Source organism: Buteo buteo, chromosome 11 (assembly GCF_964188355.1).
Source record: "Buteo buteo chromosome 11, bButBut1.hap1.1, whole genome shotgun sequence".
Taxonomy (NCBI): domain Eukaryota; kingdom Metazoa; phylum Chordata; class Aves; order Accipitriformes; family Accipitridae; genus Buteo; species Buteo buteo.
Genome location: NC_134181.1, coordinates 23,530,303 through 23,554,466, shown reverse-complemented (window position 1 = coordinate 23,554,466; position 24,164 = coordinate 23,530,303). Strand labels below are relative to the sequence as shown.

Sequence of the window (24,164 nt, the reverse complement as noted above, 5' to 3'; positions counted from 1 at the left end):
AGGAAATTACAATGCTGTTAATAACACAGGGTGCCCCATATTGTCAGGCAGCTACACCACACATTAAGCAATATACAAAGGAAGACAGAGGCTGCAGAGTTTCTTAGCAGCTCCCTGCTCCCTTGCAGTGAACCAGAGAAATACAAAGGTGCTGTCATGGTTCAACCCCAGTCAGCAGCTAAGCACCACACAGCCACTCACTCACTCACTCCCCACCCAGTGGGATGGGGGAGAGAATCGGGGAAAAAAAATGTAAAACTCGTGGGTCGAGATAAGAACAGTTTAGTAGAACAGAAAAGAAACTAATAATGATAATAACAACAAAAATAAAATTACGATAATAATAATAGGATAGGAATATACAAAACAAGTGATGCACAATGCAATTGCTCACCACCCGACAACTGGTGCCCAGTTAGTTCCTGAGCCGTCCCCAGGCCAGCTCCCCCCGGTTTATATACTGGCCATGATATCACACGGTAAGGAATACCCCTTTGGCCAGTTTGGGTCAGCTGCCCTGGCTGCATCCCCTCCCAACTTCTTGTGCCCCTCCAGCCTTCTCGCTGGCTGGGCATGAGAAGCTGAAAAATCCTGGACTTTAGACTAAACACTACTTAGCAACAACTGAAAACATCAGTGTGTTATCAACATTATTCTCATACCAAACTCAAAAACGTAGCACTATACCAGCTACTAGGAAGAAAATTAACTCTATCCGAGCTGAAACCAGGACAGGGGCTCAGTACCACCCGCCTGATGTCCTGCCACAGAAGTCTTCCTCTCCTGACTTCTGCAGCACTGTGCAGCCCGTTGGGAGCAGGCGAGGAGCCTCCTGTGCAATGCTGGGAGAGGATGAGGAGCAGCGTGAGGAGAAGGGCTGTCCTCACAGGCAGCATGGTGGCCGTACAGGAGCTCTTCTTTGGATGTTGCGCTGCTCTGCCCTCCCCAGGGTCTCTGAAAGTGCACCTTCGGTTGCCGAGCAGAATCCTGCCCTCAGCCTGCCTGTAACAAGGAAGTTCCTTGAGCAAGGGAGACTCGCAGCGAGGCACGGCTCCCCTCGGCCGAAGACCACTGCCAGGACCCCTCACTGCACAAGCCCCCGGGCAGACGGAGGAGCTGACGGGGCTCAGAGGCACGTTGACCTGAAATCCAAGGGCCAGGACACCCCACCCGGAGCCCTCGCTGAGCTGAGCCGGGCCAGCGCCAGCCTGCGGCACATCTCGGTGAAGCCATCAGCAGAAGCACGAGTGGAAAAGGCCCCGGGGTGCTGGTGGGCACCAAGGTGACCGTGCGCTGCAAAGAGGACTCGGGGTGTGCTGGGCTGCCTTAGGCAGGGCATTGCCGGGGCGGGGCGGGGGGGTCCTGCCCCTGCAACGCTGGCTCCGCTGCCGGGCGCCCCGGCCCAAGGGAGACGGGACGAACTGGGGAGCCCGCCGATGGGCGATGCAGGGGGACCGCAGCGTCCCTCCCAGCAGAGGCCTCGGGCGAGCTCATCAAGGAGATGACAACGCGCCGCGCCGACCTCCTACTGGCTGCCGGCGCCGTCCGTCCGCCGAAGGCCCGCCCCCGGCCGGCCGAGGGATAGGCCGCCCTCCACGCGGCAGGGGAAGCCGTCCCGGGCGCCGCCATTTTCGGAGCCGCTGCCCGGCGAAGGGGCGGGGCCGCCGCGCCTGCGCCTGCGCGGGCCGGGCCGGGCAGGGCGTCGCCGCACGTCGCCGCGGGAGCGCGCCCGGCAGGAGGATGCGCGGGGGGCGAGGCGGGGCGGCGGCAGCCCCCTCCGCCGGCCGGCGGCAGGTAAGGGCAGCTCGGGGCTCCCCTGGGTCCCCCGGCCCGGGGCCGCGGCCCTGTCCGAGGGCGCTGAGCCGGGCCGGGCGCGGCCGGGAAGGGAAGGGACGGGACCCGACCCGAGGGGTCTCGGCGGGGCTTCCTCCGTGTGGGCCGGGCCGGTGCGGTGAGGTGAGGCTGGGGAGGGGCCTGCCCGGTCCGGCCCCCTGAGGTGAGTCGGAGGCCTGCCCGGTCCGGCCCAGTGAGGTGAGGTGAGGTGAGGTGGGGCCTGCCCGGCCCGGCCCGGTGAGGTGAGGTGGGGCCTGCCCCATCCAGTCCCGTGAGGGACCCACGCACAAAGAGCAGCTGCCCAAGCCCCCGCACCCGCCGTCAGCGGAGATCACCGTGGGCCATGCCACAGGCATCCTCTGGGCTGCCATGGCCCAGCCCCGAGCTTTGCAGCACAGGGATAGCGTGAGGGCCGTTTGGGATTCCGCGTTTTTCCACCTGTTGCTGTCTCTGGCACGGTCGTCGCCAACGCCTCTGATCTTGGGCAGTACCTGTGGGAAGTGGGGTGCCAGAAATGGGGCCTTTGCTGTTGTGTATCCAGACCAGGAAGGACAGAGCGCTGTGCCAGCCTTGTCTTGATGTGTGGTGGGAGTTGCTTGAGGGTTTGGACTTGTGGGTTATCACACAACCTGCCTGCACTGAACTGAAAGCACGTTTAGTAAAGAAAGCATGTCAGTCTCTTTGACGTCAGCACTCGAACCACATGCATGTGAACCGTTACATACAGAGCTTCATGTATATGGGTGTCAGAAGGCTGGAGGAACAGTTTGACGGGAAAAAAACGACATCATGTGTGAGGTGACCTCCGGCTTCTCAGGGTGGTCCAGTGAAGTTCCCACAGTAGTCCTGCAGGGACCTTGCTGACTTCCAAAGCAGCGCCGACAGTCTCTGCCTGCATTTCTGTCACCTCTGCTGGGGTCCTTGCAGAACTGACAGTTCTGAGGCAGCACCTGTTTTCACAGGAGGTCTCTGCAGTGCATTAACATTACAGGTGTGAGACCCCTGCTGCAGAGTGAAAATATGAGTAGTTCCTGTGTAGAGTTTGTCAAAGATTCTCACGCAGCCTTAAGATCCACAAGGATGTCACAACCAGTAGCAACTTTATTACTTGTACAACCCTTGTTACTTGTCTTTGCTTTCTTTCTGTATTCAACAGCACTGACCCAACTGCTTGAAAACAGTGCCCCTGTTGCTGGTATGCGTCTCCACCACATGCCTCGCTTTCCTTCAAGCCAAAATGAAACTTCTTAGGAGGAGTTGCAAGAAGTGTGAATTGCTTTCTCCTTCTGCAGAGCCAGCGTTACCCTGACCAGCATCTTTCTGGACACAGGCTGATACTCTTTTACTATCTTTGGCCATCTGTAATGGTCCACAGTGGGTTTTGAGCACTGCAGTCCTTGACTGTACTATTTAATTTTTGAGACTTCTGCCTTCTGAACTCCCTGACTGCTTCAACGTGGAATTGAATTGGATCCTGTAGGAATCGTCAGGTTTTTTGTTGCTTTGGGTCACATAAATGCTAGTTGCTATGTATACCAAAAGAGTCAAACAGCTCCTTGAAACTCACCATGAAATTCAGCAATAATGGAAACGTTCTGTGGCCACAAAAAGGAATGGCAGCTAGCAACAAGATTAAAGATCTTTAAGTGCTTCTATTTGAAAATTTAAGTTCAGAATGATGTTGCAGGCATCGATTATTTCGTCTCTCTAAAAAGGAGATTGATTTGTATCTCCTGTCCTGCAAGATATCTGTTTCAATCCGGTTTTCACTTCCAGATAAAAGCCCTGCCTTTTGGTGTTTCGGTGGGAGGATCCTCAGAAAAGTGTTCGTTCCAGTGTTTGATCACGGGAAGTATCAATGCATGAGGGTTTTCCTTTTCTGAAAGATTGGCTTATAAAGTACAGATGTAGACATTGTACCTAATTCTAAGCTGGTTTTGGCTGCGGTTTCAAGCATTTCTTTCTCAGAGCCATTTCCATGCTCTGCTGAATCTAGTTTTCACTAGTTTTCAGCTCAGCTACTTGTGCTAGATGTGACCCTCAGCAGATTTTTTGAAATTGTCTAGTCTCCCTTTTGACTCCTTATAAATGGCTAACATCCACAGTATCCTGTGGCAAGGCATTTCACAGCTTACCAAAGTTTGGTGTGAGGAACCACCTCCTTTAGATTGTTTTGATCCCGCTGCCTTCTCTGAGCTCCATTCAATTTGTTCTTGCATTGCAAGAAACAGTGAAAAATTGGTCTTTCTCCATCCTGAGCTACTCATGACTTTATTACCTTCTGTGACATCCCTCTCAGTCACATCTTTTTGCGTCTGAGCAATCTTTGGTTGCTTAGGTCACACTTATGTAGAAGATGTTGTGTGCTTTTGATCACCTTTGTCTGCATCATTTCCAGTTCTGCTTTTTTTCCCCACCTTAGAGCAGAAGTATCAGAAATGCACACAGAGCTCCGGAGAACGGTGCTCTGGGGACTTTTGTGGTGGCATAGTGCTGTTCTTTTGGGGTCTCTTCTTAGTAGACTGTTAATTACAGCCGGCTGTCTCCTCAGCTGTGGCCTCATTCTGACACAGTGGGTTTTTAGATTGCTTCCCTAGGGTGGCCTAGCTGTAATGTCTCGCTTACCAGCGCTTGAGTATGTCTGCAAGGTGTGGGGGTGGGGTACCAATATGTACCCCTTTTCAAAAGCTCCTGTTGAATGTCCTGTTACAGCTCTTTTAGCATTTACTCTAGTTCTCCCTGCGTCACGTATGCTCTGTGACTTGCCCTGTGCAAGGACTGTGTTTTTCCTGACCTTCAGCATCCACATCCATCCCACTGTGACTGTCCTGACAAACTAGGACTTGCTAGCTGGTGAACGACTGGAGAGGGAATAAGAGGCTGTGGGTGGTCCTCAGGTGAGGGGAGAGAAGCGTGCCCTCTGGTCAGTGCCACTCGCTGCAGGGGCTGCTGGCTGCAGTATTTGGGGGGTCTCAAGCCCTGTTGGGCCCTGTAACTGTGCAAGCCCTGTCTTCATACCCCAGGAGCGTGGCTGCCTTGCTAGGAGTTGTTGCTGAGGCTGGGTTGGCCAATTCTTGAATTGTTGTGGTACTAGCGGTGAGCTGGTGTCCTTAAGTTCTTGTATCATCAGGAGGTGGTCTCCATGGTAGTAAATCACTAGTTTTCATGGGTTTGTGCGGATAGCTGCTAGTGATACCGATGCAGCAGCATGTTAAGTTCTGGGAATAAATGAGTTTAAAATTAATTCCACCAGATTGAGATTTTTAAGAGGCAGTTGGATGGGAAACAGAAAAAAGTAAAATTTAAAATGAGCGAGTGTTGCAGAAATCAGCTTATCTGAGTAGCAGGAGTCTCCTGTTGCACATGTGAAGTGCTACAGTGTGCTCTTAGTAGCATTTTCAAATAATTCAACCTTTTCTAAACTTTTGTCATATTGTGTAATTTTGACATTGTTGAGCATTTCTGTGTGATCTGGTGCAAACAGGCACACGCTCACCTTGTCTCTCTCTATTCCACCTTGCTAAGTTTGTGTCTGTCTGAAAGAAGGTTATGCTTTTTTTACTGCACGCATTTTTTCTTCTGGCCTGTAAACTGCCAAATATAGATGTGTGGGGACTTCAATAGTTACTCTCTGTGCAGTTGCAAGATTTTCTTTTTGTTTGCGTCATTTATAGAAAACAAACCTGAATACAAGCCATCCTTCCTGCCAGTAAATTACCCTTTTATGTAGAATAGTAAATATTTTCAAATCCTTTTGATACTGTCCTTATTTGAGTGTTCTGGTAAATGTCAGATAAAAAGGAGTTAATTCAAATTAAAATTAACTTTGTTCATCTTTATAAAGACAGACAACTGTATCACTGCAAACCTAACATCACACAGAATAAGGGAAAAATGTACTGAATTAATTCAGTAAATATCTCATAAAGTGTTCTATAGCATCTGTAAACATTTGTGTGTGTTTTGCAAAATAAATATTCAGAAGTACTGCTGTTTCCATTTCCTAGTTTAGTGTCTATACTACAAAAGTACCTAGAAACTCAGTCAGGGTTGCAGTTTTGTTATGCTGGTCAGTGTAGGCACCCCCCAGACTAACAAAACGCTGAGTGCATACAAAGCATTTGCACTGTGGGTGGTTTGACTTGCGTGCTGGGACTTCCTGGTGCTGTGTCAGGATTTGTTTTCACATATTGTAATTTAGCACGAGTATTTTAGGATGGGGAGATGAATAACAGTCTCTTTCCGAAACAGATTGTGATTCTTGTTGCTTGTGGGGATTTTTTTCCAAAGGTGTTGATCTGGTGTTGGTATCAGTTCTCTTTTTAAATATGGTCTTTGCCTTTTCATTATAAGCTTCTGAAGAAAACTGAATTTGTCATGTTAATAAAATAAAGAAAACTTTTTCTTTCAAAAAAAAAATTCAAAAAAGGTCAACAGTGAGTGCAGTAAATAAAAATTCAAAAAGGCAGAGAACAAAAGCCAGATGGTAGGTTGCTTCAGTGTCACAGATTGAGGAGACTTCTGACATCTCTCCTCGGAGTTAGTGCTAAAGTGAATGCTAAAGGCAGTTCAGCCAGTTGTGGCCAGAAGCAGTTCTAAGACAAACTGGCAAGTAGGGGTCCGAAGGGATTAATTTAGCAAGAAATACTTGAAAGAACAAAAGAAGTGTGTCTTAACCAAATGTTTATGTGTAGGGAATATAATAATTCTGTGCAAAACCCTGCATTCCTGGGGTTTGAATGGCGTGGGCAGGAGATATTTTTAACTGTCCCAAGTTACGTAAAACTTTTAACTACCCATGATGGACATAAAGGAGCACCCTTTTCCTTTCTGAAAGCAGTTTTCTATGTATTTAAACATTGACATGATCTCCCCTTGTAGCCTTCTCCTCCCCAGGCTAAACAAGCTCAGTGAATCCAGGCTTTCCCCACAGGACGTGTTTTCTAGATGTTCTCTGGAGTGGCTTAACTATTTGCCATAAAATTGTTAAGCTCCAGGTAGTTGTTTTCAGTTTGTGTATTTAATTTGGAAGAAGATTTATGCACCCAAAAGCTTGCCTATTATTTCCAATTATCTCAGTCAGTCTAATAAAAGATATTACCTCATCTCACAAACCTTTATCTTATTTAGAGACTTACATCATCACAACTACAGCAGCGCTGCTTTTACTGCCGGTGCAATAGACTCTATGTCCTGTCCTCTTGACGCTTCCTGTTGCTCCCCGTTTGTACCTCGCCATCTCTGGTTTGTCCCAGCATGCTCGTGTGTGCTTCTGTACGTGCATCGTGAGTTTTGAAGCTCAGGAGGTGCTCATGACTTTGTCAAGCTGCTTTCTTACCATTCTTCTGCAATGAGATTGTTAGACTTGTCCCTTAATACTGTTTATGGATTGCAAGTTTGGGTTTTTTTGTTTTTTTCATTAGGATCTTTGAAAATTTGAATGCCGTATGAAGGATAGAAGCTAGTATTCAGGCCAGATGCATTTGATATCAAAATATGCTTTTTGTTGATACTGACTTGTAACTTTTCATGTTTTAGGAACTGTGGATGGAACGGAAAGCTGAGGAGCCGAACATTTTATCAAAAGCCTATGTATAGACCCTGATGCTTGAATAAATGCAGAATGAAAATGCTTCCTGGAGTGGGTGTGTTTGGAACTGGCAGCACCGCCCGGGTAATGGTACCCTTGCTGAGAGCAGAAGGCTTCTCCATTGAAGCGCTTTGGGGGAAGACTGAAGAGGAGGCCAAACAGCTGGCAGAGGAAATGAACATCTCCTTCTACACGAGTCGGACTGACGATGTCTTGCTGCACCAGGACGTGGATTTGGTTTGCATAAATATCCCTCCACCACTAACTCGGCAAATTGCTGTGAAGGCTCTAGGTATCTTTTTATCTTTGGAGTTGGACCAAAAATCCATAGCTCGTTGGCAGATTGAAATTTGAAGCTGTTACCCCAGCACAATTCTGGTTGCACCAACGTGCAAATGCAGTGCTGAAGGTTTTGTGTGGAATTGGTAGTGCCATCTGCGAGAGAGGTTACCTCGAATTTTTTGTAAAAATAGTGTTTGTAATTGCTTATAGCTTTGCGAGTCTTGAACCAATTGGGCTAAAATACCTCATCTTCTTCAGACTGAACTTACGGTGGGGAGGTTTTAATAAAAATGAGCTGTTTCAGAGATGACAATGAAGGGGTAAAATGTTTTTATGCCCATTTAAAAAAAAAAACAAACAAAAAAAAAAGAAAAACCAACTAAACAACTTAAGTTGCTTAATTAATTTCAAATCTTCCCATGTTCTGCAATAGGAAACTGAGATTTGCCTGGGGTGGGGGGGTTGTTCAGCTCTGCTTTTGGTTTTCCCCACAAATAAAACCAAATTGGAAAGTTAAAAGCCTTTGAAAAAATGTTTGCATGCACTCAGTAGAATCTTGTGAGTTAGGACCTAAATTCTCTGCAGATGCTGTTTTCAGCCAGCAGTGCTGTGACCCTGGCCACCACCTGGAGCTCTCTTGGGACATCCATGTCCATAGCAGTCTGGGATGGTCCCGGGTGCAGGTTTGCTGGAGGAATCCTTCTACCTGATGCAGGAGAGCAGATGCTGGGGGAGGAGGAGATGTTGGGGACAGCAGGAGGAATCCAGCAAGATGGGCTGGGTGAAGGTGTCAGGGAGAGAAGGGATGACACTCCAAAGTGGTTGGGCAGGGAGGTGGGAGCCAACTGCCCGGACACCCTGACATTTCTTAATTCTCCAGTATGTGACTTTGTAGTGTTAATGTCCTCTCACGTAGTACAGCGTGGGTGTGAGTTTGCATCTAATTCTGTAAATAACAAGTGTGATATTTTTACTATGTTTACAGGAGGTCCACATGAGTTAATTTTAGGACGGGTAATATCTCAAACTCTGTAAGCCAGGGTGGTTTGTTGTTCTTAGCCTCTTTGCTCTACAGTAATTTGTTTTGGAAGTAAACAACTCCCTGCACAAACATTCAATGCCACTTAGTTATGCAGAGAGATATTTCAGGCTTTTTTTTTTCTTCTTTTTCTTTTTTACATTGTTAGATTTGTTTGTTTACCTTGTTAGAGTACTACCCTTTGAATTTAAGGTATTCTGACTTCTGAATATTTGAACTGTAAGTTAGAATTTCTCTCTTTAAATATGCTAAAAGTTCTTTTAAACACTTTTTAGGTAATAAGCATTTCACTAGTTCTCATGGCTTGTGATGGGCAAGTGGGCTAAAAGGAGAGGATTGAACCTTATCTGGTGAATTATTAACTAAAATGGATTGAGATTCTTTCTTCAAAGGCTGGGAACCTGTAAGATGGCATTATCCAGAGGAGGAAAGGAGTGCAGAAGTACAGGCGTGATATGTATGCTTGACTGCAAGTATAAATAAGTGCAAAGCTGAAAAAGCTAGGGAAATGAATGGATGAAGTAGTACAGGGCAGTTTATTCTTCGCTTATGTTCTAAAATGTTCTGATCTGCAAACTGGTGCAGGCATCTCAGGCCCAATATGATGCTGATCTTGTCTTTCAGCTTTCTAGGTTTGTTGCAATGGTATTTATAGATCTGCTACCAACTATGTTGTGACATATTTTGAGCCAGTGTTGGATGGCTTGCTGTGATTGAGCATTTTGAAGGAACACAAAATCAGGATAGGGCCAAAGATGGCAAGTACATTTTCTCTGAAAGTTCAGAGCGATAACATGATCTACGTAATTGGAGAATTATTGGCTGTGAATTGTATATAATAGATTGGTGTTTACTAGTCGAGAAACTAGGCTTTAGGAAAGATCAGATGCAGTGCAGTGATAATGGTCTTTTGTGTTTTGTTTTGTTGTGGTTTGTTTGTTTATTTGTTTTAAAGTGTTTATGCTTTTATTACTTATTTGTAAACTTTTTTTATACTTTCTTTTTTTTTTTTTTTTATTTTAAAATGTGGTTACATTTTTATTTCTGGCAGGGATGAGAGACAGACCCAGTTTTTCCAGGCAGTGCAATTTGCTTGCATAAGTTTCTTATTGACAGACATCCATAAACAAGCCTAGGTACAACTTAGGCATGACGGGGACAAAGCAGTAACACTGGATTGAGTTCATGAACCAGACAGAACAGATCAAAGCCCAGAGGATAATTCAAGTTAAAATCAGTCTAATCTTATGGTTTATCTCCACAACAGGCAATGCAAGAAGCTATCCTAAAATTTGTGCTTCTTTTGATCTCAGAGGAACTAAATTAATTTCACAAAATGTCTGTGTTGTGGTTCATGTCCCACAGTTAAAATGCATCCACCTTTGCATTAGGTGAGCACAGAGCGGAGTTACCAGCTAGAGTGGAATGTAAAACATGGGATGTTTTTGCATGAGGCAAAGTTCAGGGAGGCAAAACATGAGAAGTCCTCAGAGTAAAATTTCTTCATGGTGCTAAAGATAATGCTGCTGCACGTACTGAGCCCAGCTGTCAAATGGATGGTTTGTGGAGTGGCTACAGAGGAACCTCTTACTTGTCTCTCTTGGTTTATGCTGGTTGACTACATCATTTAAGACATCTTTGCAACATAGGTTGTTTGACACTCTGATTTTGTGGAGTCCCTACAAATTATAGCACATATATGTTAGTTATGAAGGAAGGAGTCAGAAAGGGCTCTGTCACTGCTTTGTGTTGTGACAAATCCAGATTTCCTGTTCTTGAGACAGGATGAACAAGCATGCTGTGAGTGCTCTTTGCATATTGTGCTTCCCGTCTCTGTAACAAGTCACATGAAGATCTTTTCAAACTGTAGGCAAACAAGAAATGAAATGAAGGAATGTGTTTTGGAATGAGCGTTCATTCATTGGGAGGCTCCCAAAGCAAGTACATCTGAAACAGCCGGCTATTTGGGAAGACTCCTCAGACACTCCCAACTTCTTATAGTGGACAAAGCAATGGTCTGGTGTGCTTCAACAGTGACTGGTTGTACACCTTCCTTGGTGCAACCTCAGGTATTTGACGTTATTCAGGGGAGTAAAGAACTGGGTCTTCAGTTCAATGGACATATTTACTTGGGATAAATACCTTCAGTAGTTTGAGTCAACGTTATACCTCGTGCAGGGAGAGGCAAGGCTGGGGACACTAGCTGTTTATGGAAAGTGTTGGATGGCCAGCTGTGGCTATGATAGCCAGGCAAAGAAACAACCAAAGAGGTGGAGTGGTAGCTGTCACGGTGAGAATGCTGTCCCAGCCCAGCCCGCTCCTCACACTGCCTGGGTGGGTGGCACGGCACACAGCCGATCCCCTCCTGACTGCACTGCAGGGACACCTCTGTGCACGGCTGCCCCTGCTTCTTGCATTTGCTCACCTGCATGTCCCACAGACAAAGGACTGCAGGACCTCTCCCCGTCAGGAGCTCTGGTGGGCTACCTCCTATGCCAGGCTGCTCAGCGGGCCCCCGTGGGACATGAAGGACCTCCTTGATGGAGCGGTGGGCCAGGTGTGGTCTCGGTGTCCTTCTCATGGCCTGCTGGTATGCACCCAGCCTGAAGCAGAGAGGAGACCCTGGCTCATATGCATGTTGATTGCAGCAAGGCCAGCTCTTTAAGGTTTAGGGTGCACTTCTCCCATCTTTTCATGCATGCTCCCCTTCCCAAGGCCCCACCAGGCTGCAGAGTCCCTTCTCCTTCCTCCTGATCACCCTGGCACCCTCCCTACCAGGAGGAAGGAGTGGGCTGGGGGTCCTGGCAGTTGCTGGGGCCTGTGTCCCTCCCCAGCACCTGTGATGGCTTTGGGCAGTGTCCACCAGGTAGCATGAGAAAGCAGCAAGTTTTCTGTGCTTGCATTTTATTAACCAGGGCTGTAAAATATTTCATGTGTGGCAAGTTTTGGATGTAGCATGGCTAAGCAGCTGCAAGGGAAGCCAGTGCCCCAGTGCTGATGGACAGTGTGGATCTGACTACAGATGTAAGATTCCTTTAGGAGAAAATAGTCTAGTTTATTCTGCTGTCCAGTAAGTCTCGGCTCACCTGTTGTTTTTTGATTGCTTCCATAGGATGTGAACACACTTTAAAATCCAGTATTTCACTGAGTGAAGCCATGATTTGGCTGTATCACATTAATGAGAGTAAAAAGACTTCTGTTTAAATATTTAGTTTATTTACTAAATCAGGAATTGGTTTGAAAATTCTTGGAATCTAGCAGGTACTTTTGCCTCTGAGTATGGTAGTAGATGGTTTGTCTAAGGACTCCTGGCAATGGTGACCTTTTTATTCTCTTTTTGTGTCCCTCTTACTGCAACAACCAGCATAGCCATAAATAGGGGGACTTCAGTGGAGCGAAGATCTACAGATGGGGTTCGCTCCGAGGTGTGCACAGAGGAGATCCTGAGGTGGTGGTGTTAGGACAGCCTACGATGAGCTTCACCACAGGTAGCGGAGCTGCTGCTGTCCTTGCTCGCTTCCTGTGAGGTGGGGAAACGCAACTCCGCAGCCCCATCTCCTTCCTTCGAGGCGTCCAGGCCCTTCTGTGGGCTTAGACCCACCTGTGAGCAGATTCAACCCACCCGCTTTGAAAGAGGAACCTTCCTTTTCTAAACTGGGCTCAGTTGGTGATCTGAACTGACTCACAGGGGGCTCTGAGGAGCACCAGAGCCCTGTGGTGGCTCTCATGTCTCCTAGCTGGTGAGGACCTCAACAGAGAATTTTGCAGCAGTGATTTAAGAAAACAATATCGTACAAAGTTCAGGTTATTCCTTATCAAAATAATAGTAACAAGACGGGGGTTGTAAGTTGCTCTGCCTCAGAAAACAGAAGGCTTGGCCGTTGCGTTGGTAAGGGACCTCGTAGCCATCTCTGACTCGGCCCTTGTCTTGCTGCACGGCCATCTCTGTGAGCTTGGGGACAGCTGGGGGGATGTCCCACTGAGGGCAACCACAGGATTATCTCAGAGATGTTATGGTGTACCCAGGTCTTCGTCCTGGCACTCCAGCAGTGCTTGGTAGGCTGTGCCGAGCTGTCATTGTGCTGCGCTGACTGCCATCCCCCAAAAAAGGCATCAGTCAGTTTTAGCTCCTCAAGTGGCTCAGCCTACTCTGGCAAAAAGAGCACAGTGCTGACGCAAGGATGAAGCTGGGTGGGTAGGCGGCAGAACAAGGGCAGCCTGGCATGATCAACTGCCCAGCATGGAACAGCAGACCCTGGGTGGCAGGGGTGGTCTCCTTTGGCTCAGCCCTCTCTGCTCTTGGTCCCCCACTGCAGGGATGCAGCCCCTTTTGTGTGGACACTGTCAGGCTCCTTGAAGAGCCAACTTGGGGCAATAACCTGCCAGAAAAAGAGCCAAGATGAGTGAGTATTTCCATGCTGGGTTTGTACCCTGAGCCAGCTCCTGTGCTACCAAATACACGGTGGAAGGCACTGGAGTTGTGCAAGGGGGAGAGCAGCACTGGCAGAGCTGTACCCTGTGTGTATGCGGATCGAGAGTCGCTTTTATTTTCGTCAGACTTTGAGAACTGCAGATCTGCTTAGGATGCTTTGGAGATCCTTTTGCTTTTTCTTTTTGCTTGTATTTTACTGTAACCTGGCTTGAGATAAGTGCCATTTAAACAAGAAGGCAGATAAACCAGGGGCTGAAGCATCTCAAGGTGCTTCAGCTAGCCCTGCGGAATATTGAATAGAGCATTGTGCGTCATCTCAGCAGCAGGATTGGGGGTGGGAGAGTCGGAAATGGTCCCTGATGTGGGGGGTTACCAGTGGGTAGCCAGGGTGTCGTTGGGGAGTTTGACTTTATCCTTTGTTCATTAAAGCTTCTATTGACTCACATCAGTTTAGGGGACTTCTTTGGACAAGACCACTAAAAATTGTAGTCTTGTCATTTTCTGACTGGATTTTGCTTGTGTCTGTTACAAATATTGGTTCTGAGTTTTCTCTAGCTGTAGTTGTCCTCTGGCTGAGTTGGGCACAGCGATGGGTCACAGGAGCTCGCTGGCCCTTGGCCCGCTCAGGTGGTTCCTGAAAGGCTTGCCCAGCACAGCCAGGAGGTGGAGTGCCGAGAGCAGGAGCTGCAGTGTGGGATCTGGCTTCCCCTCTTGTGAGGGAGGCCGACGGAAGCGCTTGTGCTGGTATCATCTCATCAGGGAGTCGATTAAAAGCTCTTCTGAGCAGGGAGTGGAGTCTGCTCCTGGGTAAGGAGAAGCTTTCAGAGAGGTGCCTACCTCCATGTGCGGCAATTCCTGCAGTTCTTAGGCAGAAACTGTGGTATGATGTGACTGACCTTCAGGTCTGACATCACCAGTTAATGTCTGGACGCTTCTAGGTACACCCCTGGATGTTACATTGAAAAATGTTTATTTAAGTATTTTATCAGAACAGATGTATATGGAAAAGTTAAGCCATGTCACAAGAAAAGGGTGAAGATGGGGGAGGAAGAGGGAATACCAGCAAAGCACCAACTGTAGGAATTTGATTGAAGCTTGCACTGGGATACTCCTCTGTATTACTTTATTTCTGCTTTAAAGTTAAAAAAAAATGAATTATTGACTGCCCACATTGACTCAGGCTGAGCACAAGATAAAGTGCATCCATAGGAATAAAAATGCAGTGGGTCATCTTGCAAGCGCAGCTCTCATCTGTGTAACTCACAGTCACCTTTGCAGTCTAATTGTATGAGTAGGCTGTACGTGCAGACCAAAATGGTTTGCTTTCCAATTAACGATGCTTTTAAAACAATCCACCTACCAAAACATTATTTCTAATTCTTGTATTCTGTACACAGGCCACTAAGTATCTTGTATGACCCTTTTCTATTAATCTATTTAAAATAATACATTCATAGTGATGGTGAAATACAAAGTGAAAATCAAATCTCCCCTTCACTCACCTCTTCTGTCACATGACTTCCCCCCCCCCTCACCCCCCCACTCTGGCTGTACAGGCATTGAAATAATTTTATAGCTACAACATGCAATTTGTGTCTTGTTCTGATGCCATGTGATGCCATTTGGCCATTTATCTTTCATGATGTAAAAATCCTCTCTTTATTTGGAGCATCTCTCTGTGGGAGTTTGTCAGCTCTACAACCGGAGCATTTTGGAAGCAGCTTTGACTGCTTGCTGCACTTGGCATTCCTATTTTAGTTCCCAGACCTTTGCCTTTAAAATTGCAGCAGGAAAGCCTGACTCATAAAAACCCTGCTTCTTGACAACCTTTGGGGCATCTGAGCATGTTTCTCTTGTGTGTGCTGTATTTTCTTTTTTTCCATTTGTGCTGCAGGAATAGGGAAGAATGTGATCTGTGAGAAAGCTGCTACCTCTGTGGATGCCTTCAGGATGGTCACAGCTGCCAGGTATTACCCCAAGCTGATGAGCATTGTTGGCAACGTTCTCCGTTTCTTGCCTGCCTTTGTGAAGATGAAGCAGTTGATAGAAGAACGCTACGTGGGCAATGTGATGATCTGCGACGTACGAGTTTATGGGGGAAGCCTGCTTAGCCACAAGTACAACTGGATCTGTGATGAGCTGATGGGAGGAGGTGGTCTGCATACAATGGGAACCTACATTATTGACCTCCTAACTCACCTCATCAGCAGAAGAGCAGAGAAGGTCCATGGTTTGCTTAAGACTTTTGTGAAGCAGAACACGGCTATAAGCGGGATCCGCCATGTCACTAGCGATGACTTCTGCTTTTTCCAGATGCTAATGAGTGAGGGTGTCTGTTGCACTGTGACTCTCAACTTCAACATGCCTGGATCATTCATTCATGAAGTCATGATTGTTGGGTCTGCCGGTCGCCTGATAGCTCGCGGGACGGACTTGTATGGGCAGAAAAACACTGCGCTCCAAGAAGAACTACTGTTTACAGACTCTCTGACTGTCAACAAGGGCCTTTTGGATAAAGGGTTTAAAGACATCCCACTGCTTTACCTAAAAGGAATGGTGTACATGGTTCAAGCACTGCGGCAGTCTTTCCAAGACCAGGAAGACCGTCGGACGTGGGATCATAAACCTGTCTGTATGGCAGCCTCTTTTGAAGATGGTCTGTACATGCAAAGTGTAGTAGAGGCCATCAAGAAATCCAGCAGGTCAGGAGAGTGGGAGGCTGTGGAGGTGATGACTGAGGAACCAGATGCCAATCAAAACCTCTGCGAGGCGCTTCAGAGAAATAACTTATGAACATTCCTGCTTTGGAAGATAGGACAATTAACACTTCTGGCTGTAATGTAAAAAAACTCTCCGTTTTTAAGATATGTAGATTCTTATTTAACAGCCTGAGTTCCTTGGTTTTTTAAACATGTACAATATGTTCTGATAGAAACTGTTCTCATTTAAATTGTTTAAAGAGTTTTAAATGTTTCCGTTTTTGCAAACGTTTAATTTTTGTCTTGGAGACTGGTAGGAAAACTTGAATTGCCCTTTGCACTTGCAGTAGCTGAAGTGAAGCATGGGATCTCTGCCGTTGCATGGCTTGGACATGGGACACAAACCCTGTTGCACAGGTTCCTTATCTTAACATGAGAGCACATAGAGCAAGATCAGGGAGTATCTGTTGTTCAGATGCCTTTTCCTTCTCTCTTGGAGACTGATTAAGTTTTACTCCTCAGTTTGTAAAATTTTATAAAAGAGTTTAGTGATGTAACAGGTCTCTAAACTCCTGTAGGACAAATAGTAGAAGGACCGGATAAAAGTTTGGAACATAAGGATCAGCCTTTTGGCTTCCTGCATGTGGCAAATGTCTTTCATTTAAACTGGTATTTTATTTAAATGATGCTATGAATTTTCTGTTGATGGTGTCTTGGCAGGAAAATCTTCAGGAAGTTTGTGATGATTTGTGGTGTTCTTCCTTATCTGTAGACATTATTCCTTCTACTCAAGAGGCTGCCTGCATCCAGCAGCTTTTTTCCATAAACTCTGTGTCCGTCGGTTGTGTTTACTGCCTGGCAGCACTGGTGCCGTGACTGCGGGGCCATGTTCTCATTTCTGTGACTGTTAATAAATGCCTCCCAGGGTCATGGGATTTCCACAGTGTTGTGGGTAATGAAGTTGTACAGCATTAACCTTCCAGGGACCTGAAGATGGAAGTAAGGAGGTATTTCCTACCTCTTGTAGCTCTCTTAATGTGCTGGCTGGGTAACTGTCACACTACACACATCCTGATAGTTGAGAGAATGGGGACTGAACTGTCATGGGTAAGTCTGCTCTTAATCTCAAACACTGGATATTAACCCTCTGGCCCTGCCCATCCTCACGCCCTCCTGCATCTTGTGTCCAGTGGAGAGATCTGTTGGCAGATGATGGGTGGAAGTTCATTCGTTTGAGAAACGTTTCTCTCTGAGGCAGGTATGCGGAAGGGATAATCCAATTTTACTACATATATTTTGTGTACTTGAAAGCTTTTTTTAATGTATTTCTGACTAAATTGTAACCCTGTGTATTTATGTATCTTAACATGCAAACTGCTGTTTCATAAGCTGGTCCTTCCTGAAAAGGATCTTGTTTTCTACAGAAATAAAAAGTTGTGTTTGTTGAGGGCATTCTTTATGCAGCTGTGGGCTTGTGTTTTGATTTGGTCAAGCTGAAACCATCCTAATAAATGTGAACAGGAGACTTAGAGCTGGGGCTCAGTACCTGTTGAGTCCTTCCCTACTTCTGTGTGCCTTTGCTGCCAGCTGTGTAGCTTGGGTGTGGAAAACGCTCTTATGATATCTAGCAATATAGCTCTGTGCTATCCTGTATAGCTCTCTGCTATCCTAGCAAGTGTCATTGATTTATCACCAAGGGAAAGTAAGTCCCACTGGAAGATCTATTTACCACCTCTTTGCTATTTCCCTCGCACTACAGCTGTTGAGTAGCTGGTTTTGGAGATCCTTTTGCCTATCTTGGACTCACCATGTCAACTTTTGTGATTAACAGGATCTTTATTTATCTGCCTGACTCATCGTAGAAATTGCTGGAAGATGCCAACTAAGAAGCAAAATCCCCACAGTATTGATGGGACCGCTTTCTTTGCTCAGTGTATATATCAGGTATTTACCTTTGGGTATTTACTTTCAACACAGTAAAACTCTTGACAGAAACAAGTCTACTGACATGCTGTTTTAAAGGGTAGAAGCATGGCTGCTCCTGTGCTCTCTGCACAATCTCATTTCTACTGTGAGCTGGATGAAGAAAGCAAATGGTTGAAATTCACTGCTCCCAGCTGTAGCAGGTGGAGCAGTGAAAGCTGCATCTCTGCAAACCTTCCTTTACAGGTAGAGGACTGGTGTTCCTGCCATAGGTCTGAGCATCTAATGTCTGTGTGCTATGTAAAGCAGGTGAGATAATGTCTCCTGAGCTCACCTGGAAGCCGCTGCCTTCATTCAGACAGAACAACTCTGGCTTATTTCATGCCAGTTTTGGATCTGTTTTGAAGCTGTCCTCCTTGAACTGAGAACCTTCCTTTGTGCCTTTGTCGGTATATTTGTACCGGGCAGAAGATCCTAAAGTACAACTCCTACAGGAGAAGAAGGAAGTGCAAAACATCTCCAGATGATCCCAGCAAAAAAAGGAGGGTGCCAAGACTCCTGGGTGAGCAGGAGACCTGACCGCAGAAGTGTGCAGAGAGGTGAAATGGGCTTTTTGTAGCCTGGCTACAGCCTCCAGCTGCCCTGCACTGGCAGCGTGGGACAGTGGCCAAAGGAGCACTCCTTTGGATGAGGCGGATCCCTGTTGTGAAGCTGAGATTCTCCCAATGCAAACCCTCTTGGTCCAATGTAGAGGTAGTGAAAGCACCTGCTGGTTAGTGCTGCTCGCAGGGGGGGACCAGGCCATGCTCTGCTGTCTGCCGGACTGAAAGGCAGGGCTGCACTGTCCCGTCCTATGTCCCCTGTGCAGGGTGATCTTCAGCAGCGAGCCTCAAGGCTAGTCCCCAGGCTCCTGCATTTCACACACAAGGAAGGAATGACAGCACATGCATCCTAAGGCCAAGTGACATGCAGCTGTATTTTATAATGAAAAACTGCTCCCCCCCCCAGGCAAATCAGATTTTCTGCAACCAGGAAAAAACCCAGTAAACCCACAGCTCTTTGTATGGGCCAGGTGATGATCACCACCCCGCAGGTCAGGCTGTAGTAGACAAACAGGAGGCAGAAAGCTGCATGGCTATTTATACTGAGGAAAAAGCAGTGGCACCAGGTGAGCTGCATATCTGAGCATCCTATCAATATCAACCTGCATGGATTTGTCACCTGCTTCTGGGGCTGGGATCTCTGGAGTGCTGCCGGCCCAGGTATCTGTAAGAGGAGTGAGTGCATCAACAGCTCAGCCACCTCCTCGGAGACAGGCTGAGTATTTGCACCAGCAGGATGCCAGGTGCCAGCAGTGTGGGTGGGATGGCTGCTCTGGGGTCTCCAGCCTGACATCCTGCTTGGAGCAGGCCTGTTCACCAGCTCCAGCTCAGGCTGGCCATGGCTTTGTTCCACCAAATCTTGGAAGAGAGCTCTGGAACCTGTTGACTGTGGAGTCAACTGAAGAGTGCTGTCCTAAGGGGAAGGGTCCTGCTCTGTTTGTCTAGGCCACCTCAGAGCTTCAAGGGAAAACCTAAGGGCAGAGCTGCTGCAAATGATGACCTAGAGACATCCAAGCTGCTTCTCTAAAAGCTAGGGGCAAGGGCGGAAGAAACAGGATAAGGTGACAATATCTGCACAGGCAAGGGCAAAGCCTCCACTTCTGGGGGGATGAGCTATGGGGACCAGCAGGTCACTGGCAGAACATAGGCCAGCTCCCTGAGGAATACAGGAGCTGGGTAAACCTTGTTGGAGCTCACCTTCCAGCTGTGGAGCAGTTGCCCTGCTGGAGGCTGCAGGGACCTGGCTTGGCTGTGCCAGCTCTGGGACTTCATCTTCTGGTGATGGGTGCATCAACTCTGTCATGTCTAAGTTGATGTACTGGTACAAGGGTCGCAGACGTGGCCGTTGTCCTGGAGAGGTACAAGAAGAGCTAAACGCTGACACCCCCTTCCCTGCCAGGGCTGTGCTGTAGCTCACAAGGCTGCAGCAGCCCTGGGAGGAGAGGAAGAACATTATTCCTGCCAGGAGGGGAGCCCAGGGGCTGCAGGGGGAGGCAGATACCCTTGAGCTGAGGCTGCCTGATAGGATAAAAGCCAGGGATTTGTGGCCACATCCCAGAGACAAAGCAGCAGCTGGAGGGAAGAGCCATGGTGAGCCTGCCTGGGTATCACGGTGCCCGGCTGAAAACTCACCAGTGGAAGAGCCCCTGTCATCACCCAACCCACGGGGATGCTGCCAGGTCTGGGAGAAGCAGAAGAGCTGCAGACCACCTTGTTGTACTATGGGCCCAGCCTTAGGCCAGCATCATTCCTGAGACAAGCCAGTTAGAGCACACACTATGCCAGCCCAGCTTGTGTGGCTGCAGCCACCAGCTTTGCTCACCCAGCGTGTCCTGGGTCTTGGCCCCTCTGGGAGGGTGCAGGCTGCTCGCATGTCTCTTTTTCTTCTTTTTCCTCTCCTGCTTGGCAGAGAGGCCAGTGTCACCTCGGAGGGTGCCTGGCTCCTTGGTGGTGGGATATGCCCTCTGGAAGTCAGGGTGCTGCAACTGGAGCACTTGCGAGTTGACCCTGAAGGACAGAAACCAGCTGTGGGGCACAGCCAGCTCAGGGTCCATCCGCAGTGGGAGACGGAGCCCTGCGGCACCTCAGGGTGGGGCTACATGCCCTGGCATAGGACCTGCATCCAAGTGCAGCCCTTGCCCTTGTTCTGTGCCCATGCTACAGTACTGTCGTGCCAGGGTCTGCTCCAGCCCTGGCTGTGCTAGCTTAGCTCCCTGGCTGGACTTGGACATGACTGGTGGTCACTGACTGTGGCTGATGGATGGCTCGGGGCTACTGCATTGCCATAGGTGCCATTTTCCTTTCCACCGTGAGCCCCACAGCTCTTTGGGCTTCTCCCTTTCCACACTTCTGTAGTTTATCTGCTCTTTTAAACTTGAAACAACTCTCAAAATTACTACAAACCAAGCTCAATTCTCAACAAAATAAAAAACAAAGCAGAGCGATGTCCAGCCACAAATCGTGGATACTAATATCTTCCATCCCATGCTCATCCCTTCCTCCCAATCTTGTTTCACCCTTGTGCAACGCAGCCTGCCTGGGGCAGACCCAGGCCTCGCTGGCAGCTGCTCCTCGCGTGGTGATCCTGGCTCCGTTGCAGCACAAAGCTGGCTTGGGAAGGAGACATGGCGACTTACTTTGTCCCCTTGAGTTTGAAACCGTAGGCTAGCAGCCAGGCCTGCAGTGCCGCGACACAGCCGAGATCCACCAGCTCCGGGAAGACCTCTTTGTTCTTCCCCATCTCCTCCTCATACAGCTTGGTGTGGACAAGGACACCTCGCCCATCTTTGGACCACTGCGGTAGACACGGGGAACAGCATTGACAAGCGGTGGTCTCGTCCTGCCCGTCCCTGGACCCACTTTTTTTCCTCGGGCCCTGGTGTGGATGACCCTGCCACAGTGGCTTGGACCCTTTGCTGGCTACTAATAACCACCTGGATTTAGGATTTTACTCCCAATGTGGCCCCAAGGTGTGGGGGCGAGCCCGGCTGGCTGGTGAGTGGGAGCACCCTGTGTTGCTGCAGTGGTTGTCTGTGGTGGGTGGGACCGTGGGGCTGGGTGGCCCCATGAGTCCCGCTGGCCCTCCCAGGGCTTTGGTTGCCGTCTTGCCCCCCCATCACCCATGGTGGCACTGCCAGGCCCCAAGCAGCAGCTAGGGACACCCTCGAGTGTGCCACCATGGCAGAAAACCGCTCTACAAAGAGATGGCTGAAAATTATTCAGCTGCCATTTCATGCAGCTTAACTAGAAGCTTGCAGGTAACTATTTGGGGTCATCTACTCTCAGTTTGAGAAAGACTTGGGAGTAACATCATGCCTTTTCTTTCTGGGTAGCAGACCCAGCCCCAGGGACATCCACCCTCTGCAGAAAGGAGCTTTTCTCATTCCTTCCCCCTCCCCAAATTTTGGCACGCATGGGGCCCCCCTGTTCTCACACAAGGCTCGCACAGGGGCAAGTGCCATGCTCGTGGCACCCAGGGATGAAGCCCATGCTCCTCACAACCCCCACGTCCAATGCAACATCACCCTTCACCTTCAAAGCTTTGATGTCCGGGTTCTCCAGGGCTGCAGACAGCTGAGCAAGGATGTGCCCAGGCTCATGGCTGCCATCCTGCCCCTCCTCAGGGCTCCTCACCAGGGCAGGAGGCTCCAGCACCGGGGCTGACATGGCAGATGCTCTAGGCCACCAGTGGGGGCTGCCTGCAGACCAACATCTCTGTGAGTGTTTGGTTTGGCATGGGGGCTCAGCCCAATGCACGGTGCTCAGCCCGGCCAGGCCATGGCGAGCCCCCGCTGCAGGGACACGGGCACTGGCTGCCTCTCCCTGCTGAGCTGCCAGGGTGGTGATTCGCGCTCCCAGCCCTGGGTCTGGGCAGCAGCTTTGAAGTGGCTGAGGTCTGCCCGGCACAAGAACCCCATGAGATGCTCCAAAGCAGCCAGCCTTAGGAGCTCTCCTGATACACCTGGGAACGCAGGGAGGTGAAAACCTCCCAACACATCAGGTGCTGGATCTCCCCACCCCACCCTGAGCTGCCAGAAGACCCCAACCACCCCAGCACACCTTGCACTTCTGCCTTGTACCTCCTTCAAGCCAACCATTGGCATTCAGCCCCTGGCCAAAGCCTTGGCATTGCCTCCCCTTCCACTGGGAATGAGAGTGGACAGTTTGCCTGTTAAACGGACATCCAAACACAATTTCAGCATTTCCACTGACCACCCGCAACCCTGAGAGGCTGCAAGCACCAATTATCCGCCCTGAGTATCTTTCCGCTGATCCCCACACGCGCCAAGTTCCCTTTCCAGCCACAAAACCTCCAGTGAAGCAGCCCTGTGCCTGGAAGACAGCACGGTTAGGATGGGCACAGGTCACTGAAAGCTGCAAAAGCCAACCGCGAGTGTTTTAAGCCACTGTACTGGGATGAACAGTGTCGCTTTGAGCCTGTCCTCCCTACCTCTCCCCTTTGAGCCTCGCTCAGGCTCGGCTCTGGGCATGGGTTTGAAGGTGGCAGTTGGGCAGCAGATTCCAGAAGACCGTTAACTGCCACGGGGGATGTGCCAGCAATAGGTCCCCCAGATCTGGGCTCCTGCCTGAGAAGGAAGGTGGAAAAACCCAAGAGGGCCCCTGGGATGCTCCCTGGCACCGGGGGGACGCAGCGGACCTGGGCCGATGGGGCTGGCCACAGTGGTGACAGAGGTTCAGGGGCCCTGGGGGTGCTGCAGCCCTGGGAGGGGTCACCAGGAGGTGGGGGGAGTCTCCATCCTCAGGGACAGCAGGACTCCGTGGGACATGGCTGCGGCCATCCCAATCTGGCACTTGGTGACAGCCCTGCTCTGATGGGAATGAGGGACCCCTGTGGTCCCCTCCCCACGAATGCTGCTGTGGGGTCTATGAAGACCAGGACCAAGTCCCATCCCTCAAGCCAGCATCCTGGAAAACGCTGGGATTTTATTTGACTTTTGTACCCTGGAGCATTCAGGAGAGGCTGACTGTGAGCGGAGATGTGGTCCCTGTTCATCGCACTGTGGTGGGAGAAACAAGCTCTTGCACAGCTACTTTATAAACACGATGGCATTTTATAGCCTGGAGAGAGTGATGTGGCAATCAAAGGGGTGCTGATCCCAACAGCTGTCTCTGCTCCGCTCAGCAATAAATGACCTGAAATTTGTTTAACCACCCAGGTCCAGAGCAATGGCACTAAGATGTACTGTTATGAGGGAAAAGCGTGGTTATGGGCAAACACATCCTTGCACGTTGTGGTCTCCTGGTGCATCAAACCTGGCTAGCGTGGTCATTCTGCTGCTCTCGTATGCCTGAACCTCCTGGTTCGACCAAGCTGAGGGAGTCTTCTGCACTCACCCAGCAAACAACAGCCTTTTGGCTTGATGGTGAGCACGCTCCAAGTCAGATTTATTCTGGAAAAATGAAAGTTCAGCTTCTTGAATTGGAAAGAAAATCACAGAAAGGAGAAGTAAGAAAATATTTCAGCAAAATATACCTCAAGACTCATTCTGTAACGGCCTTTCAGGGTTTTCTTCCAAGGATCTACACCACGTTACGCATTGAAGTTTAGATCCCAGGGAGCCCATTCCCATCTTTTTTGCTTGGTAGGGATGCTTCCATCCGCCGCACCAGCCTTGCTCTAAGCTGTAGGGTAAGCACGTAAGTAGAGACAAAATTCCTTGGTCGTGCAAAGGCCTGGGCTACGTTTGGGAGCCCTTTGGCCCCCAGCTCGCTCCATCCCCCGGCCCTGAAGGCTCCTGCGGTT

The 24,164-nt window shown here is 48.9% G+C and overlaps 2 protein-coding genes across 4 annotated transcripts; one reads left to right on the top strand and one right to left on the bottom strand.

Moving 5' to 3' along the window:
- Positions 1-1,660: 1,660 nt before the first annotated feature.
- Positions 1,661-17,390, top strand: GFOD2 (Gfo/Idh/MocA-like oxidoreductase domain containing 2). 3 transcript variants are annotated; one of them, XM_075040555.1, is made up of 4 exons: positions 1,686-1,794; positions 2,990-3,309; positions 7,372-7,715; positions 15,071-17,390. In XM_075040555.1, exons 3-4 carry the CDS (start codon positions 7,457-7,459, stop codon positions 15,967-15,969), a joined length of 1,158 nt encoding a protein of 385 aa, XP_074896656.1. In that variant the 5' UTR covers positions 1,686-1,794; positions 2,990-3,309; positions 7,372-7,456; the 3' UTR covers positions 15,970-17,390. The 3 variants fall into 3 exon arrangements, with proteins under 3 accessions (XP_074896657.1, XP_074896656.1, XP_074896658.1); XM_075040557.1 differs by having other exon boundaries at positions 1,744-1,794; positions 2,990-3,028; XM_075040556.1 differs by lacking the exon at positions 2,990-3,309 and having other exon boundaries at positions 1,661-1,794.
- A 1,375-nt stretch (positions 17,391-18,765) lies between these two features.
- Positions 18,766-24,033, bottom strand: C11H16orf86 (chromosome 11 C16orf86 homolog). Its single transcript, XM_075040554.1, has 7 exons — positions 23,895-24,033; positions 23,756-23,811; positions 21,932-22,098; positions 21,037-21,194; positions 20,223-20,407; positions 19,598-19,750; positions 18,766-19,064 (listed from the first exon to the last, which is right to left on the bottom strand). Exons 3-7 carry the CDS (start codon positions 22,064-22,066, stop codon positions 18,934-18,936), a joined length of 762 nt encoding a protein of 253 aa, XP_074896655.1. The 5' UTR covers positions 22,067-22,098; positions 23,756-23,811; positions 23,895-24,033; the 3' UTR covers positions 18,766-18,933.
- Between the last annotated feature and the right edge of the window lie 131 nt (positions 24,034-24,164).